Below are 18,357 nucleotides of genomic sequence, written 5' to 3'. Positions count from 1 at the left end.
TCAGAACGCATCCTGCTTCTGCTTGTAGTGAACAGCCATTCATAATTTACATTCTTTACAAAATGTTAAATGCTCAGTTGAATCTGACTAGGTGAATTGGACAGAGGGGGAAAGCATTACTTCAGTCATTCTTGCTTTGGTTTTGCTTTTTATGATTATCAGTCTGAGATTTTATTAAAACAATTTTAAAAGATTAAATTCCTATTACATAGAATTCTTTTAAAGTTGTCTATGTGGAGGTGGATGCTTGTGTCAATCTGCAGTGTTTCTTTTGAGGCAAATTCAAACTGAGGGTACTAGCACTGCAGCTTTTTTGTAATTGAAAGCTGTCATGTTCTGGTATCTGCAATGACTCTAAGTGTAAGTCAAGATTAATAGGTTGTGGTTAACAGGTGTTTGCAGATGTCTTGCATGGATCTTAAGGTCAGTGAGTGCATTCTGAAATGTTTTTTTTCCGTTGCCTATGAGCTGCCTTTTAAGTTGTATGTGTCAAATGGAATCCTACTCTCCATGTTAACATAATCAGATTCATTTATTCTACCTATTGGTCTCCAACCATTCTGATCTTCTTACTTTTTCTTTCAATCCGTCAGTCTATGAGATCATCAGTTTAAAGGTGAAAATTTCTCTGTATTAAATTTCTATGGAAAATTGTGCAGTGTTGCTTGATAGGAACAGACAGAACTGCTAATACATCACAGATAAGTTATCCTTGTTATAGCAGTTCAGTAATTTACCTTGCCAGTCCTACTTCAAACTCACTTAAAATTTCTATATTGATCCTCTGAAAATTGAACATGTTCATTTAAACAGCATCATCTTTCTCATTGATTATCCTTAAGTGTTCACGCTCGCATTTGTTGACTTCAGTGTTTCTCAAGGCAGTGGAAGCTACCTTCAGAGCTAGATGTAAGGCAATATATATTCTTTCCTGTCAGGAATCAACAGACTTAGACTATGACTGCATTTTCACAAGGTTCCAGGGGAAATAAGTGAAGGAACAATGTTTCAAGAGGTATTTCCAGCTTAAAACCGGAGACCTGTGTTCTATTTACTGTTCACCACTACAGGATTCTTCTGGTGCTATAAACAAATGTAACTAATTCCTCATGTAAAATGAGAACTTTTCACCATTAGAGTGTTTACAGAATAAAGGTTGAGACTCTTGGATACTTTGGATATGTTTGCAGTTTCTGTACCAAGAGGTTTGTTTTACAGGCATCATGGCAGACTAAATTAGGTTGCAAAAACATTATTAAAGCTTAATATATGATAGAAAACTGGACAGGTTAATATGCAGAGCTTGCATTTAAAACATTTTACTTGTGACAAAGCACAGAACTGAGAGCAGTCAAGTCTCATCATGATACTTTTGCAAAGTTTTTAGAGTAACTTCAGTTTAGTTTCACATCCTTATAATTTCACAGGAGTGTAAAGTGCAGTTCATTCAGAGATTGGGATTTTTGTTAGTAAATTGCATGAAGAATGCTGCTTTCTGGGGTTTATTGGGTTTATTGGGTTCTGTGAGTATTTTTGTATTACGTTCTATAAATGTTGAGTGTTAGTGTAGGCTAATATTAGCCTACCACTACTTCAATATTTTTTTTAGATAGATTCTCTTAGTTATAGAAGCTGATTATGGCAACAAAACTAATGTGCAAGGAAGAAGAGTCAGAACTTTACTGCAAACACAGGGTATTTTTTTTTCCCACCCGCCCTCCCCCTCCCCCGTTTTGTAGGACACTGAAGAACTGGATAGAGAAGCTGGAGAGGAATTTCAGGAGGATACCTCAAAAGTTCAACCGCAGCAGGAAATAGCTTTTTCTCTGAAGACCATAAGTACTAGTGAACCAGCTAAGGTAGGGATAAAAAATTGGGTTTATGTTACAATTTCTGATTTGGAAGTGCTCAAAGTCCATTGAAACATTAATTTGTGTATGTAAGGTTACAGTAAGAATACTGCTTCAGACTATATGTTTATGAATATAAAGGTGATTGAGAGGTTGAATTTTAGATATAGGTCAGTCACGAGTTTTAAAACAAATGTCTACTCTGAAAAGCAGTATCTTCTAAATCAGTAGTCACTTTCATAACTGTCATTTTCATGTTTGAATATTCAAGCAATAGTTTAAAACTTTGAAATTTGGAAACCTAAGAACTAATAGGTCCAAGCACAAGACTAATAGCATATTTTACTGTTTCATTGCAACAGAATGAAGTGTTACTAACTTATATTCTGACTTAAATGCAGTCTAAATTTGATTTTTAGTGGCTGTGCTGAGCTTAACGTTAATGACTGAATAAGAAAAGTTTTCATTTGAACCAATTCACAAACTGACTGTTTGCTTCAGCTCACAGTTGAAACAAATATTCTAGAGAATACAAGTTCTCTTTAATCTTTCTCCAACTCTTTTAGATACTGTTATCCTACAAGCATCACATTGTAGGAAGGAGTATTTAATATTTCTAGTGGCATTGGTTTTGTGTTCCATAAAGAGTGAACAATACCAGTGAGACAGCAGTTTGGTACCACAGAATAGCTGTCAGAATATTGAGGTTTACTTTTTAATTGCTAAGCATTTGTTTTATAAAGATAACAAGGTCTTAAGATTCAAATGAAAATATTAGAATGGAATCTTCTATGACAGGCTGCAGGTCACCAAAGAAAAAGTACAGAAAGCTTTTATTGAGAACATGTGCCTTGAAAAGCATATTCAGACATACTTTTAGCTTATTCTAAATATCCTACATCTAAGTAGAGCTTTTACTATATTTAGTTCAGGTTCAGTTCAACTTTTATTCAAGGTTAGCAACAGCTAACTATTCTGACTAGTGCAAAGTTGGTTTTTGTGGGGTTTTTTTGAAGCTGTATCTGAAAAAAAGACATCTGCCTATGTGTGCAAGTGGCTTTATTCCTGCCAGTGTGTGTTTTTAAAAAACTTAAGAGCAAATACATTGTTTTGTGTTGGAGGCCATAGTTGAAAATGTTTAGACAGAAAACTCATATTTGGATTGTGACATCAAGGTGGGTTTTTTTGATATCTAGAAAGAGGTGTACTGGTGCATCCCAAAAGTCTAGCTTTTGCAATTTAGAACTCTAAATTGATTTGAGAAATACTTTTCAGCTACCTGTAATGATTCTTTTGATCTGCAGTTAGATATTTTGTTTTTTCTCACGAGGTGTTGGCACTGCCAAAATATCAGCCCAGTTTCAGTAGACTTTGCTCAATTGTTTAGTGTTTAAAACCATACCCAACTTCCTAGGTGATTTGATCACATCAGTTCTGATGTAGACCTACACTGTGCAGTATTTTTGGGGGGCTTGAGTGCTCCTGTTACTCTTGAGTCTTAAATTCAATCTGTTCGTATATGTGCCTAAGTATAGCTGTGTTAGTGGCAATTTTGTGAAACAAGACATAGTCTGTATTAAACTTGGTGTGGGGGCAAAGGGCAAACAAAACTATTACTGAAAACATTCTCTGGAAGTTAGTTGGACTTGATAAAGGACAACTTGTGAATTGTTGTATCTGACAATGCAGATGATCTATCAGTCTTTAGCAAGTCTCCTTGCCATCAGATTTGGCTTCATTGTGATTTCACACATGCAAAGATGCTTTCTGATATTGTTTGACTTGGCTGTTCCAAAATGTTTTAGAAACAGTCTGTGACTGATGTGTGAAATGGATGACCTCAGTTTCCAAGGCAGGTAGTCTAGTCTTGAGCACATGCTCCAAAACACGAGAACCAAATATGAGGAAAAATAAACTGAGTACAAATAAGTTATTATCCAGAATATCTTCATAAAGACCAGAAACATCTGAATGTTGAACACTTCTGGTTTTATCTGGTGATGGTATTTTTCTCATATTATGCATTGGGCTGTGTGGAAACCTTTGGCATTTTATCAGCAGGCACAGGTTTTAAATGAAGAGATATCTTTGGAAATCCTTCATTTATAACAGTTTCACAAGTCACTACTTCATTAATAAATTGTAGAATTATGCATCTAACTATTTATATTATCAAATAGGCTTTATTCATTGTTTCAAGTTTCTTTTCTGAACTGATTTGTTAACACAGAATATCCTAGCGAATAGTAGTACCTGATTCTTAATGTTTGGTATCACTGTCCAGTTCCCCTCATTCAAAATTCAGACAGAAGTATGGTATTTTGAAAAATGTCCAGATAATGCTGTATGTAACTGTATAGTTACATTTGCGGTAATACTGCAGGCTTTAATGTTCAAGCTGCAACATGTTTGTTAGTCAACCTGAGGCAGCTGTATGCCATTTAAATCTTAATTGAGTTGCTTTACCTACAGGTGGAGAGTGACTCTGTCCTAACAAAACTGATACCAGTGACCTGAATCAATTACCTTGCACAACTAGGAGCTTTAAGTCCTCCTTCTGTTTTAGAGGTCGCATCCATTTTGTTAGAGTTCACATATTTATGTAGCTGATAATTGCTAACTGTTAGACAACATTAGAATTGGCTAAGCGTGGAAATCCTGTAGGATGGGAGTTCATTTTATCAGCATGGTTGATATTAAAAAAAAAAAAAAATTCAAGACTGTCATATTTTCAGTAGATTGAGAAATACTGCAATTATAGTTATTAAAACTTGTTTCAGTTGATGTGGAAGGGCACAGCAAACTCCTCTATTCATAAAAGGTTAGAGAACTGCTACCCTCGAAATTCATGTGTTGGATTTTTTTTTAATTAAAGCTGTTTAACTTCTTGCTCAGTATGATATGATTAAAAAGAAAAGTAAAAAAAGTATCTTTTTGCTCTTTTGTATGTTCTGACTAAATTTTTGAGATGCTTACATTACAGTGATGGAAAAAGTACAAACTGATCACAATAATGTAGGATCTGTGTACATCCACTTCAAGGGCTGGATGTAGACTTCACTGTTTCGTTGTGATAGTTCCAGGTCCTGGCTGTTGTGGTGCAACTATAGCCGTGACTTCTTAATAACATCACAAAGTTTAGGGTTTATTGCTTGACTGAGGCACTGTTTTCTAATATACTCTTATTTGAAGCCTTTTGTCAGTAGGTCACCTGCTGTGATATCATATGTTTTTTATGTTCTGACTTTCCTATTGGAATGTCAAAATGTTTTTTGCATTTTGACTTCTGTTCTACTGTACTTTAATTCCAGTAAGTGCTACACAGTAAGCTACAGTTACATCTTGTCTCTGTAGTGGGAACCTTCAAAGTAGACCGGGTAATTGGAAAATACTAGGAATATCTTTTACTTGGCAGTTATTCCTACAGTAGTTTCCACTGAAATGCTTTCTCACTGCTCTCGCAAATATCTGTTATTCGAACATAAACATACAGTGTTTTGAGCAGTTGATAGGAATGACTGCAAATGCTTTCTAAATTTTATAAAAGTTTGATTTGTTTTGGGTTTTGAGTTGCGTATTTGGACTTGTACAGCTTGCCTGTTTGCCTTGCAACCAAATGCATATGTGTCACCATCTTGCATCTCTTCTGAATATGTATTCTAGAATCTTTTTAGGATCTTAGTGATTTTTAGATTGTTCTCCCTTTCTGTGCATGTCATGTATTTTAAGAAGAATTCATGTGGTTTATCTTTGCTTGTACGCAACTAAAAGTTTTGGCACTAGATGGCAGTCATAGTCTTGCAGCCTTAATTTAAAATTTTGAAGCATTTTAATACTGGCTTAATTTTTCAATGCCATCTTTCCAGCAGCTGCTAAGTATACTGCCAGAATGACACCGTATAAGTGTTTTACTTTTGTATGACTTAATAAACTTTTGGAAACTTTTTTCTGTTTTTCAAATAGCCTGAGGAGGCTCCTTCGCTTGCTGTTTCTACTGAGCCATCTGTAATTGTATCAGAGAGCGATTCTGACAAGATCGCTTCCCAAGTGCCACAGATGCTGCAAGAGACAGATGTTTCTAGTCCCAATATTAAGCAAAACAGTGTGCCTCCTCTACAGAGTAAGTGTCTCTCAGTACAATTAATTTCTCTGAATTCAGGGTGTACTTTTTTCCCGTAGAGCGTATGTAGTCAGAATGCTTTGCCCTGAGGTTTGGGTTTAGAGTGCTGTATTAGGTACTTATGTATTTCATTTGTATGTCTTGCCATATTTTAGCTTTCATTGAAGTACTTTGACAAATGTGCTTTCACTGTGAGGAAAAACTGGCTTTGTATGCTTGAATGACTGAAAGTGTCTGTTGGCCTTGTCCAGTCTTTAACAGACGTTTGGACGTGCTCTTCACCGTCAGGACTGGAGCTCCATGCTGTGACTAAGTAGTTCTGCCAACACTGTTTCAAAGATCTGCTTGCAAGTCTTCAGTGGAACAGATGGGTACTAACATAGCAGTTGACAGGATGTTTAGCTACCAGAAATTTGCAAAAAAATACAAGCAATTCAATTTTCAACCTGCTGGGGGTTTTTTTGACTTAGCTCATTAACATCTTTTTCCATATACTTCCATGAAATGTAGTAATCATGGAGGAAAACAGTTGCTAATATGGGAGTAGAAAGGTATTGGGTGATGCACTTATTTTTGTTGTAGCCTAACAGCACATACATCGGGCTGAACTACTGCAGGTATATTGCTTTTTAAAAATGTGCTGTGCCCAGAGATGTCAAACATATCCTCTGTTGTACTCGGGAAAAGTGCTTGTACTGAAATATTCACCCAGTAAGACAGAAAAATTAGAACGCAAGTCAGGAGGTAAAAGGCATTGCTTTAAAAACAAAACAAAAAAGTTGTTTGAATTAGACTTTTTAATGAGATTAATAAATACTGACATTTTGTAAGAAGTTCCTGGCTAAGTGTTGAAGTACTAAACCAGTTTTTAATGACTGCAGAAGAAACTAGATGATTTCATAATATTAGTCTCACTCAACTGCACTAATTGGCTTCTTCGTTTTGAATATATTAAACAATTTTTCAAGTCCATGTGTCAACTTACAACTTTTTGTTCTGGTTCTAAAATATGAAGGCTTTTGTGGCTGATTCATGCCTCAGCAATTGAAAGAACATCTCTTACATTCAGCATATAAAATATTTTACCTGATTTACCACTTTTGGCAGCCAGCATGTTGTGAGGCAATCTGTTTTAATAAAATAACATAGTGCTGCTTTATTTGATTATGGATTCTATGTAACCACAACTTTACATAGTTCATTATTTTTAAAAATACTCTTCTGACATACCACTTACATTTAGTGGTTAAAAACAGTGTAATCTGATAAAAGTGAACATTTAATCTCAATTGTGTACATGTACATTATTTCCAGTTAGTCAAAAAATGACTTTACTGTAAATAATACATCTACAAAATGAATGACCTTCATTGTGTGTCACACTATGTATTTATGGTGTAAAAAAGTAGGTTGAAATTAGCAAATGTTGGTTTAGATGCACTTCAAATTAGACTATTTGGGAGAAGCAGGTAAATATAACTCTCCTTCAAAAATCATGCTAGTTGATTGTTCTGAATTACTTCATAATAACATGGGGTGTACTATCCAGGGTTTTAAAACTAAAATTCTGTGTAAACTTTCTCAGTCTTAACACTGTAGTTATGTTTTGTTTTTAGCAAAGTCTGAAGAAAGCTGGGAATCCCCCAAACAAGTTAAAAAGAAGAAAAAAGCAAGAAGGGAAACGTGAACTTCCTGAGATGGACATGTGTTGCTGAATATTGTCATGAAGATTATGCTGTTTATGCAATAATTTGTGAACATGTACAGAATTTTATATAAATTTCAAACAATTTTTAAAAACAGAACTGCTGTGAACAAACATCTTTAAAAAGGAATCAAAGGAAGTAACTTTATGATATAGCAAACAGAACATGCTACATTTGAAAGACATTCTGAAGAGTCTGTTTTTCCAACTTTTGGAGAGAGATCTTAATTAAAAAAAAAAACTGGTTTTACAACACAGTGCCCTGTTTACAACAGATTATACTCTCATCTACAGCTGCGGATAAAAGATTAATTTCAAGGAAGGGTTTTCTGTAAAAATAATTGTCTGTACAATAGTGGGTGTTTCTTGCCTCTCTTATGAGTGATGCATTAGAAGCACAGAATGTCAACCATTTGAATTTGTTTCATGCCTAAATCAAAGTGCTTTGATTAAATACATAATCTGCCATATCTTTACAGTAAGTTGGTTAGCAAGTCTGCTAGCTATTACAGGAATCACAAGTGCAAATCATTAACCATTTGTACAGTCAGACCTTCATGGTTTATTATATGAAGTTAACACAATAAAACTGCTTTGGGTTAAAAGTTTGAGAATGTGATTTGAAACTTGAGTATGGTTCATGAAGTTATTTTTGATAATGTCTATTACCTTACTTGAATTATTGAAGATAACAGTATATTTTTAAGAATGCAGTAATGTGCATAAAATTGGTTTTTTCTCCTTCATTCCCTACAGTTCTTGGTTGATTCAGACTCCTATCTAAAACTGTTTTCTTTCAACTTTTAAACTCATGGAATGAATTGAAATCAAACATTCCCTTCCGTTAACGCTTTTTAACTTGCCATACCCAATTCTGTTCTGTTCTCTGTTACTAAAACTCTGAAGAAAGCAAAGTGAATTTTTTTTCACTCACAAATTATTTGGGATTTCAAAGATCTGTTGGAGAACTGGAATGGCTTCAGACAGCTTTAATTGACATTGTCAAGACCAGTTATCAGGAACACATTTTTTTACTGCCTTAACCTGTAGTACGTAGAATGTGTCTAGACTTCTGGACAGGAGTTAGTGTTTTTATATAAAAAAAATAAAAATTCATGCAAGTATAGCAGTTGTAAAATAAAGACCATTTCCCGCTTGAAACTGTTAATTAAAATGGTGTTTAAGACGTGTTGTCATTTTCAGGCACTGTGTAATTACATGGTATCAAACTGGCAGATGTGTTTGTGTCTGTAAGGTGCATGCTCAGCCATGTACACTGTAAATAGCCTTTACAAAAATTTGTTGGATAAGGATGGTAATTAACATCATCTGGTAAATCCGGTTAAAGAGCGAAGATTTTTTTTTTTTTTAAATTATTGACTTCTGGTTTTGTGGCACAAACAGAATTGTTAACAGCTGTAACACATGGTACTGATAAACAATCTTGTACTCTTATTGTACTTGACTGCAGTTCAACAGTATTGCAAGGCGAGAATAGTTAATGCAGCAAGCTGGTTTTAATTGTACTGAAAATGCACCTTGCTAATGGAGAGCTTTCCTAATAAACGGATACTAACTTGCATAGGTATCAACTCCTGTATATCAGGAACATGTGACACTCTAAATTGATTTGTTAAAATAAATTGAGCATATTGACAGTATTGATTTATTTACTGGGAAGGAGTAATGCCTGAAGACTGATACCTGTCAAGATTCATGTAAAATAAATTTAGAACTGAAGTACAGCTTTTCAAGGAGTATCTTCAGGCAAACATGAAAATAGGATATTACAAAATCATGCAGAGTCCTTTGCATGTAAATAATATTACAATTTTACTTGTTGTCTTCATAGTGAAGGTTAAAAAGAATACCCTTTGAATTCAGGTTTGTGATGTATGTCCGAAATGTCTGTTTCCAATCTGTATGTTGTGCTACGAGCCTCTTTTGTAGAAAATATGAAGATTTTATGTAATGAGAGAGGCTGCCCTCAAGGGCTTTCATTGCATAAATTCTTTTTTTTTTTTTTTTTTTTTCTCGAAGATAAAATTGGTGATATTTCTGGGTTGGTTAACTCTAGCTCTTGAATAGCTTGTCATTCTGGAAAAAAGAAACTAGCTAACAACATAGGAACTGCTAATTAACTGCTACTACTAAGCAGGATCATATAATTACATAGCCTTCCTTTCAAAATGTTGTTACCTATTTAGCAGCACCTCTTACTGTTTTCTTAATGTGCAGTTTCAACGTCTTAGCGAAACTTGCTTTTTTGACATTCATTAAAGAGGTAGTAACTGTATAGCATATTGTCTATAAATAGAAACTTGATTATCTATGTACTGTCATGTTTCTATGACTCAAGCAGTGGTTAGTCTTAATGATACACTGTATCCAGACTTTGGTACTTGGATAGAAAGAGAAAACACCATTTAAAGAAACTCAATCATTTTTGCTTTTTTCTTTTTTTTTTTTTTGTTGTTGAATGCATGGAATGGTTTCATAAATCCAATATGTTGTTTTTTTCTAAATACTCTGGAATTATTTGTATACATAATTTAAACTTGTTGTGATAATGTGTAATTGGATAGTCATGGCATATTTTTATTTCTTTCGTGGGGAGGAAAAGGTGTACAGAATTCATATGTGCTTGTTATGAAGGTAAGAACTGTGCATTGGTCTGGAGGGGGTTAAAACTGTATTTCTGATGCCCTTTTAGAAGTCTAAAGAAAAAAGTGCAAGAGAAAAGCACTACTTTAATATTTACTAAGAAAGAATGTACATATTAAAAATACTTCAAACTTTATAGAAATACTTCTAGTATTGTTGTGTTGTAACTGAATTGTATCTAATTGGAAACTGCCTTTTGAAAAGTGCAGACATCAGAATACATGGTTTGAGCAGACTTTCAGCTATTATTAATCATAGTTGTTTTGCCCTTAAATGACTCAAGTTGGTTGCCAGTCAAGATTTCAGTTGTTAAAAAAAGTGCGAGTCTCTTGCAGTCACTTGTACCTGTGCATCTCATTCTAGTGACTGCTGAGTACCAGTGAAGGACAGAGTGTCAGTTTTCCAGGCCAATCTGAAAGATTTCTTCATTGTTCTGCTGTAGATGGAAGAAAAAAAAAAACTAAAACCCAGAATTACTTCTTAAGATACTGCTAAAATTATTTTACTGTTGAAATTCCAAGTGAATTGCTTCATTTAAGAACTAAGAGCATCAGTTGAGTCAATTTGGGTGGGGGGAAGGACCAAGAAGGGCTGCGTGGCCAATAGTTCTTAACCTGAAAGTAGTGCGGTATCACCACGGATTTTATTCCCTGCAGGGCTAACAGAACTGCTGTTAGTTGGGATGGGTGTTGGGAGTGAAGTGGGAGAACTTGTATTTTGTCAGATGGGTGGGGGTTGGGGGTGGAATTATTGTTTCCTGTACTGTATAGCATGTTGCTATTAATGATTCACAGACTGTTCCTATTGAAACTTGGTTGAATTGCTGAAATTGTCTAGTGTCCATAGTGGGTCCCTTCAGTTTATGAAACTGTTGAACTTCTGTTCCTTTAAATATCTGGTTGGTTGTACCCAGCCGAAGGTTTCTGGTTCACTGAAAATCAGTTTCTTTACTGAAACTGTGATGTCTTCAGTTTTGGTGTATTCTGGAAAGAAAAATTGCATTTAAAACTTGACATGAAACTACTGGTTTCAGGGTTTCATGCAATGCTCTTTAAAAAACATGCTTAGGAACATCTGCAGCTCAAAGCAAGTACATTTTCTATACTAATTGTAGCATCAAGTGACCTCTTAACTTGGCTCAGTATTTTTAATTCAGTCCGTGGCAGAGTGTAAGTCATGGACCACTCAGAACCGGATCACCACAATGAACTCATAAAACTGACTAGTTCAAGACTGTTCCCTGTCTTCTCAGGGATAGCAAGTCTTTTACACACTGAATGTTTCCACTTAGCTGTTCAGTAGGCTCTGACTTGGAGTTAAGTGGTTCCTTATTTCAAATATCTGATGAAGTATAAACCAAATACTTTGTTACTGAGAGCTTTGTTTTCAGAGGCCATTCTGACTAAGGCTGCCACAGCTTGTTTTTCATGACTATACTATTTTCTTGACCATCCTTATCTACGTAGCTCACAAAGTCGTGCCTTGAGCTGCGTCTGCAAGTGAAGCTCTGGATGGGAGAGAACTCCTCTCTGATGTGATACTGTGACTTGGACTCACTCACTCTTGGACAGCCAGGCTTTAATGTGTCTTTTGAAGAGGCATGCTGGACTGGAGATCCCTGTCTTTCTGAGCCTTAGCCAGTTAGCTAAAAGAATAGGAGCTGTATCAACTGATGGTCCCTCTGCTGTTGAGTGGCTGGGTGTATATCCAAGGGGATGTACCAGCTTTGCTTCCGCTCTCAGAAGTCTTCAAAGGCATTATGAAAGATACCTGAAAAATATCCACATTCATGTCTGAAATTACTACAGAATTAGTTTTCTCAAGAAGTTGCCATTGTTGGAAGTTTAGATCTGACCTTATGTGAGCAGAGTGCAATTGTGTGTGAAATCAGTTTGGCCCCTTCTGGTTCAAAATTTCTGGTCACTAGAAATGAGGCAATGTCTTTCTGAAGCAGGGAGAGACAATGCTGAAGCTGTCGTTACAATTTATGAAAAGACACAGGCTGGATTCTAGATTGGCTGCTAGAGTTAAATCATCTTGATTTAAAGTTATTTATAGCTCTAACTAAATAACTGAAAGTGGAAAATTAATTAGTTTGCTAATGAACAACTATGTTAGAATTCCGTATTTGTAAACACTGTGATTCGGTATTTCCTTAAACTTTTCTTCATTGCCTTGAAAACTGAAAGAATTGCCTTACAAAAGGCCGAGAGGAGCTCAGGCTGTTTAGTTCTCCCTTCCTCTGAGGCCCCTCGCATTTTTTTGTCATTTGATCTGCACGCATACAACTCCTGAAAGGCTCCCAAATGTGGTTGTACCAGTGTCAACCGCTATTGCTTTGTGCTTGCCTAGGAAAAGAAGAGCTGCTTGAAGTAGGTGATACTCCATGTGTCCATAATAATCCATGCCGTGGGAGCTGAGGCGTTTCGGGGGTCTAGCACATGCTGGAGCTCTTGTTTTCTTCATTCTTGGTTCATCTTTTAGTTCCTTATCTTGCTTAGTCAAACCTGACAGACAAGCTATGACTGACAAGGTAATCTCTTCCTGACTGCAAGCTTGAAGTATCCCAACATCAAAACGCAATTGGCAAAACTATTTTTGCAGCCAGAATGTTTTCCTTAAAGCTTCTGTTCCAGATCTTTATCCAGTCTTGGTGGGGGGGGAGGGAAGGGGAAGCTTTTAAGATAACTTTGTGGAGCTCTCATCTAGAAGAGTTGGAAGACCATCAGTGTTCCTCATATAGGCACCTGTTTTGCCAGGTAACCCAGTAATGACTCCTCTCTGCCCAGTGACTTTGGAGCTGTATGTTGTGCCTTAACTGAGGGAGTGTGAAATCTACAGAAGATATCTCAGATAAAACATTTTAAAAAATGATTTACATTTGAATGAAGACAGATTTCCTTTAAAAGAAAAAAAAAAAGCCATGGTTAAAGTGGGTGGTTATGCTTCCGTATTGTTTGAATGTAGTAAAATTATGAACAGAAAACACAGACTACTATAAAATTCCACGACTGCTACCTGGCTTTCCATATGTGTGTGGGTTTTTTTCTGTGGTATGCATAAAAAAAAAAATCTCAATAGTTGTATTTTCTGTCAGTCAAATCCTGCAGGGACTTTTCAAGGTGGTTTTCTCCAGAGGTTTGGTTGAGAGTTTGGGAAGTCCATGTGTTGTCCTTCAAAGACTGTACTGCTTTAGACTAATGCAGTGTTAAACAGTGTCCTTTCGTTACCACCAACAGAGTTTCGATGCTTCTGAATTACAAAAGAATGTAATCCATCAGTATTTACTTCTCTGATAGTGGGGGGAGGGGACACTGTAAATTCAATGAAACAAAGACTGTGGTTTTGGCCCAACTGAGTTTTGCCAGGGACAGTTTAGGAGGGGGCCGCTACCTCAGGTGCCTATTTCAAGTGACCTGTTACAAGTAACCCTGCCGTGCCAGCATCATCTTTCATTTGGCTTACACTAGTTTGTTCCAGTTTTGTGTCTTAATTACACTGGCCTTTGGCTTGGCTGGAAAGCTAGAGCCTTTCAAGGTCTCTGAAACTTTTTCAGATGAATCTCCTCCTCCGTGCTTGCCAGCACGGTCTGAGTAGCCGCTTCAAGAACCAAATCTGAGATGGTACGGTGACTCGTGCGCTCTTGCAGACCAGGCCTGGCCAACACCCTACAGCAGCAGTGCCAGTTCACCTGCACCTGCGCTGCCTGTGTGACTTGCCTCCGGAACGTGCAGGAGTAGCTGTTAAATAAGGCTAAGGCTGCAGTGGTACTTGAGTCGTATTCTTACGCCAGCTGGCTCTCCAGTATTTCTGCTGGAAGTCGTGTCTGTGGACCATGTCGAGTACGGTTAATGTTGGTGTTACTTTAAGTATGAGACTTCCACAGTTGATTTCAATGTGGGTTCTTCCCCACCTCATAGATACCTTCCTTTTTTTTTTTTCCTGTCGCAGTCATGCTTGGCTGATTATTTTTAAAGCTTTTAAAAGTCCTAATCATAGTAGAGATTTGAAATATTTTCTTCCTTTTTGGTGGAATTCTTTTCTGCAGGTTCCACGGACGGAGGTTCAAAGAGCTGTCTGCTCTGAACTAATGTGATGATTTAATTAAAAAAAAAAAAAAAAAAGGAAAACTTGTCTTTTTAGTAAGCAAAAATGATGTTACTCAGATTTGACCTAGGGCTTGCATACTTTTGAACAGTAGTAGTAGTAAAACGTATTTAAGTGCTTTTCTGGAGTGGGCTCAGGATGCTCAGCACTTGATAGAACTGAGCTGGAAAATCAATACTGTGCTATTTTATATTCATACACTCCAGAGATGCGGTTCAAAGTCATCCAAGTCATGCAGCCTGCTGTTAACTGTGGAAGTTCTTTATGGTATTTTCGAAGTGTGTCTTTTACTGCAAGTCCTTAGTAGGCATGCAGAACAGCAGGTTTAGTGATTGGTTTTGTAATGATTAAAACATTGAGCTTTTACTGCCTTGAATATAAAAAATACTTTGTGACAGACACATAATTGAAGGGTTCCAGGGTCTGGCATGTTGGTGACTGAGGGGGGCAGGTTTTACATACCCAAGGATTGCCATGTGTGTTGGATTTCTGTAGTCACATCGTCCAAATCCTAGGCTATGGGAAACCTGAGGTCAGAAGTCGTGTGTGTCACATCAGAAAATAGCTTTTTGCCTGCTCGCTTCCAGGCAGAACGGCTGTCATACAGCACAAGGTGAACATGTGGAAGCAGGATTGCAACTGCTTCACTTTGCATTAATAATTCCATCACTAAAAATCTTGACTTTGTGCTAGTATGCCACTGGAATGCATCGCTCTGTGCTGCCAGAGAACATCATGCTGGAACGCATTTTCTTATGTAAAGACTTAATGTAACGCTAACATCTCTTGAGAGCACCACACGTTGTCTTTCAAAAAGTGTTTTACTTCTGCTTCGTGTTGCTACTGTATGGAGGACATGATAACAGTTTGAGGCTTTAAACTCTTTAGACTTAATTGTTCCAAATATTTCTTGAGCAGTCCACCTAACAGGGGGAAGAAGTCCTAACTGCAAATTGTGTTCTTTATGTATGGCAAAACAGTGGCTCAGCCCTGCTCCAGATGATGTGAGCTATCAGTGGGGTGTTCTGCTAGGGCTTTAAGGATGTCTCCCTCAGCATAGTAAAAACTCTCAGCAAGGGGTGCTGACTAGCTTGCAAATATTAAGGCACCCAGTGTGGCAGTTAAGTGGTTTAAGGGCTCATATGCACTAAATATCAAAGGGAAAGGGGGAAAATGCGCAGATTTGCATTTTTCAAAGTAAGCTTGGTTTTGAAGAATGTCATGTTGGTGATCAGGCTTTTTTATGTTAGAGTTGAAAAGAAAGTTGGACGCTGAGAAGCTGAGCAAACAGTGTTATGTACTTCAGTACAAGAGTGTGCAATAAGGAGGCTGCAGGACGTGTAGGAACAGCATTGTACTGTTACATACCTACTGACTTGCCCCAACAAGTTTGGCTTAATTTCAGAGCACTTTCAGATTCAGAATTGGTTTAAACGTTGGCCAAATGTTCAACAGTTCACAAACCGGGTGTGCACTGATGTACACTCATAATAAATTCAGCCTGAGGTTTAGCACTTGAAATGCCAAGTCAGTTCATGTTATCCGAGCTCTAGCAGGAAGACAGCATAAATCATGACTGAATGAGATGCTGAGTTAGTACAAAATAGGAGGTGCTGCTCTCCAAAGTGACAAATGTGTATCATTCTGATCTGCAGAGGTGGGGTTTCCATATGCCATGCCTAAGCCACTTGTATTGCAAAGGTTTGTACACAGATGTTTGACATTAAATGAGTTGCAACAGAGATGATAAGTTAGAATTGTGTGTTATTGCAATTAAACTTCCTCTGTGCTTTTACCAGTCCGTGAGCTGGGAGATCTCTGCAGCATTGGCTCAATCACAATTTCCCAAAGTTGCTTCAGACTATAATCAAACATGTTCAGATGTGCATGCCTATAAAATGTTTTACAGTCACAATACAGTAATATACTTCATACTGATAACCTATATAGAGACACACAGCAGAAAGCAGCGTGAGACGTGGGTTTTGAAGTGATGTTTACACTGCGCTTGGGGATCAGTTGCCAAATAATGCTATTTCAGTAGAATTATATTGGTATTTGTGATGCTATTTGCTATGAAGTGAAGGATTAAAGATTAGGCTCATTATTTAAACTATCAATCTTACTTCTGGCATGAGGGATCCTAAGGGGACATTTTGCATACTTGGAGGAGCCTGTGATGAAGAGAAGCCAAGAGTATCTTTGGTTTCTATAATTAGAAAGCATTAGCAGCCTTGATCTGTCTCTCTTTAGAAGAGACTATAAAATATACAGTACTAGAGAGCTTCAGTCCCCCCCACACATATACCCGGTACTGGTGGCTCCATCTCACGTAGCTTTTAATGTAATTTTCCTAGCTGCATTTCCCAATACATACAAAAGATTTATAAATTGGGCCAAACTTCATCCAGTTAAACTCTCTGCGCTACCAGCACCCGAAAGAAGTGTTTTCCTTGCTCATGAAGTAACAAATCCATCTGTGCTGTATCTCTGTACTCCATGAAGGACATACGATGGACCTGTAATATATACAGCATATATGAAAGGTGTTACACTGCATGCACAGTACTTGCAATTTGCCTCTGCATGGGCTGCAGAAAAGGGCAAATACTCGCTAACTGTGTTTGAATCCCTATCATGTGCTCAGCAAGTCAACCGTCAAGGGGATTCAGGACAGACTGCTGAAGGGGGCAAACCCAGCTGGTATTTTCACAGTATAAAGCCACCAGCTACGGTGGCATGTTCTTCAGGCTTGGCTGGCAACCAAGTAATCTCCATTGGTGACTCCATATTAAGCAGTAGATAGGTAAATTGGCAGAGGATGTGACACCAAGAGAAAGTCAAGCGCTTTTCTTAGCATAGAAGAAAAGAATATGGGTGAGACTGGAAGTTTCTGTAAAGCTCCGTGGCGAACCTCTGCCTGCAGTGAACACCGGTGAGAAGAACTGGATGGCATGCCCGGAGTTTGCGCAAGAGTCCAGCAAACTTGGAAAAGAGCAGGAAAAGAGGAATAACTCCATAGATACTCAAAGTAATGATGATGCTATTCACTTGCTTTAAAGTTGGTGATGACTCACAGCTCAGGTTTGTGGTGCTTAATGTGCTAAAGACCAAAATGGACCAGGGGAAAATCTAAGCAGGTTCCCAAGTAAAGTGGTGCGTTACTGCTTGAAACCTGACTCGCATCTAAAAAGACGAAGCTGGGAAGTGTTTGCTGTGTAACTTACAGCCGGTAATAAATTAGAATTATGGAAGATGTGGTGTTTTAATTCCTCTTGACTGTACTTAAAAATCAGTGTTGGTTCTCAATAGCGTGGAAGAAAATGATTTATCACTGGACTGAGATTGTTAATAAAAGACAAAATGATCATGACTTCTACTAAATATAAGTAAAACAAAATCCAAACAACTATGTAAACAGAACATGTTTGATGAGCAAAACTGGGGGGAATATCTACATCCTTCTACATTAAAAAAAAAAAAAATGAGCTTTAAAAAAAAAAGGAAAAACCCATAATCGCATAATGAAAAAGGGAATAAAATCTGGCAACATTCCCGGTGTTGAGCCATACTCAAATCCATAAATTAAACATTAACTAATCTAACTAATGGAACTAAAAGGAAGTAAATACTATTTGATGTATATTAGCTTTTCTTAGAAGGTCTGCCTCTCCTATCAATCAAAGACCTGTGACCTCTCTGACCACAAATTCAACACAGCATTAAAAACTGTCACCGAGATTTCCTTTGCTCAAGCAATCTGGCAAGCAGTAAGACACTGCTGGCAACACAACAACCTCTTTATCCAACAGCTCCATCTCATCCTCATCTGCTGTATTTCATGTTCTATAATTGGCTACAGACTATGGATGAAATGTACCCATCTGTACCAGTCGGTTTAATACTGCCTC

At 37.2% G+C, this 18,357-nt stretch overlaps 1 protein-coding gene across 4 annotated transcripts in view; it reads left to right on the top strand.

Moving 5' to 3' along the window:
* Positions 1 to 9,674, top strand: part of MTDH (metadherin) — a 34,264-nt gene extending 24,590 nt beyond the window's left edge. For all 4 annotated transcript variants that reach the window (XM_050890994.1, XM_050890993.1, XM_050890992.1 and 1 more), the window contains 4 exons: positions 1,740 to 1,877; positions 3,559 to 3,561; positions 5,814 to 5,970; positions 7,587 to 9,674. In XM_050890994.1, the coding sequence (XP_050746951.1) occupies positions 1,740 to 1,877; positions 3,559 to 3,561; positions 5,814 to 5,970; positions 7,587 to 7,657 (369 nt within the window). In that variant the 3' untranslated portion in view covers positions 7,658 to 9,674. The remainder of the gene's footprint in view (positions 1 to 1,739; positions 1,878 to 3,558; positions 3,562 to 5,813; positions 5,971 to 7,586) is intronic.
* Positions 9,675 to 18,357: the final 8,683 nt, after the last annotated feature.

The sequence above is a fragment of the Gymnogyps californianus genome, chromosome 2 (genome assembly GCF_018139145.2).
Source record: "Gymnogyps californianus isolate 813 chromosome 2, ASM1813914v2, whole genome shotgun sequence".
Taxonomy (NCBI): Eukaryota; Metazoa; Chordata; class Aves; order Accipitriformes; family Cathartidae; genus Gymnogyps; species Gymnogyps californianus.
This window is presented reverse-complemented; position numbering and strand designations above follow the sequence as displayed.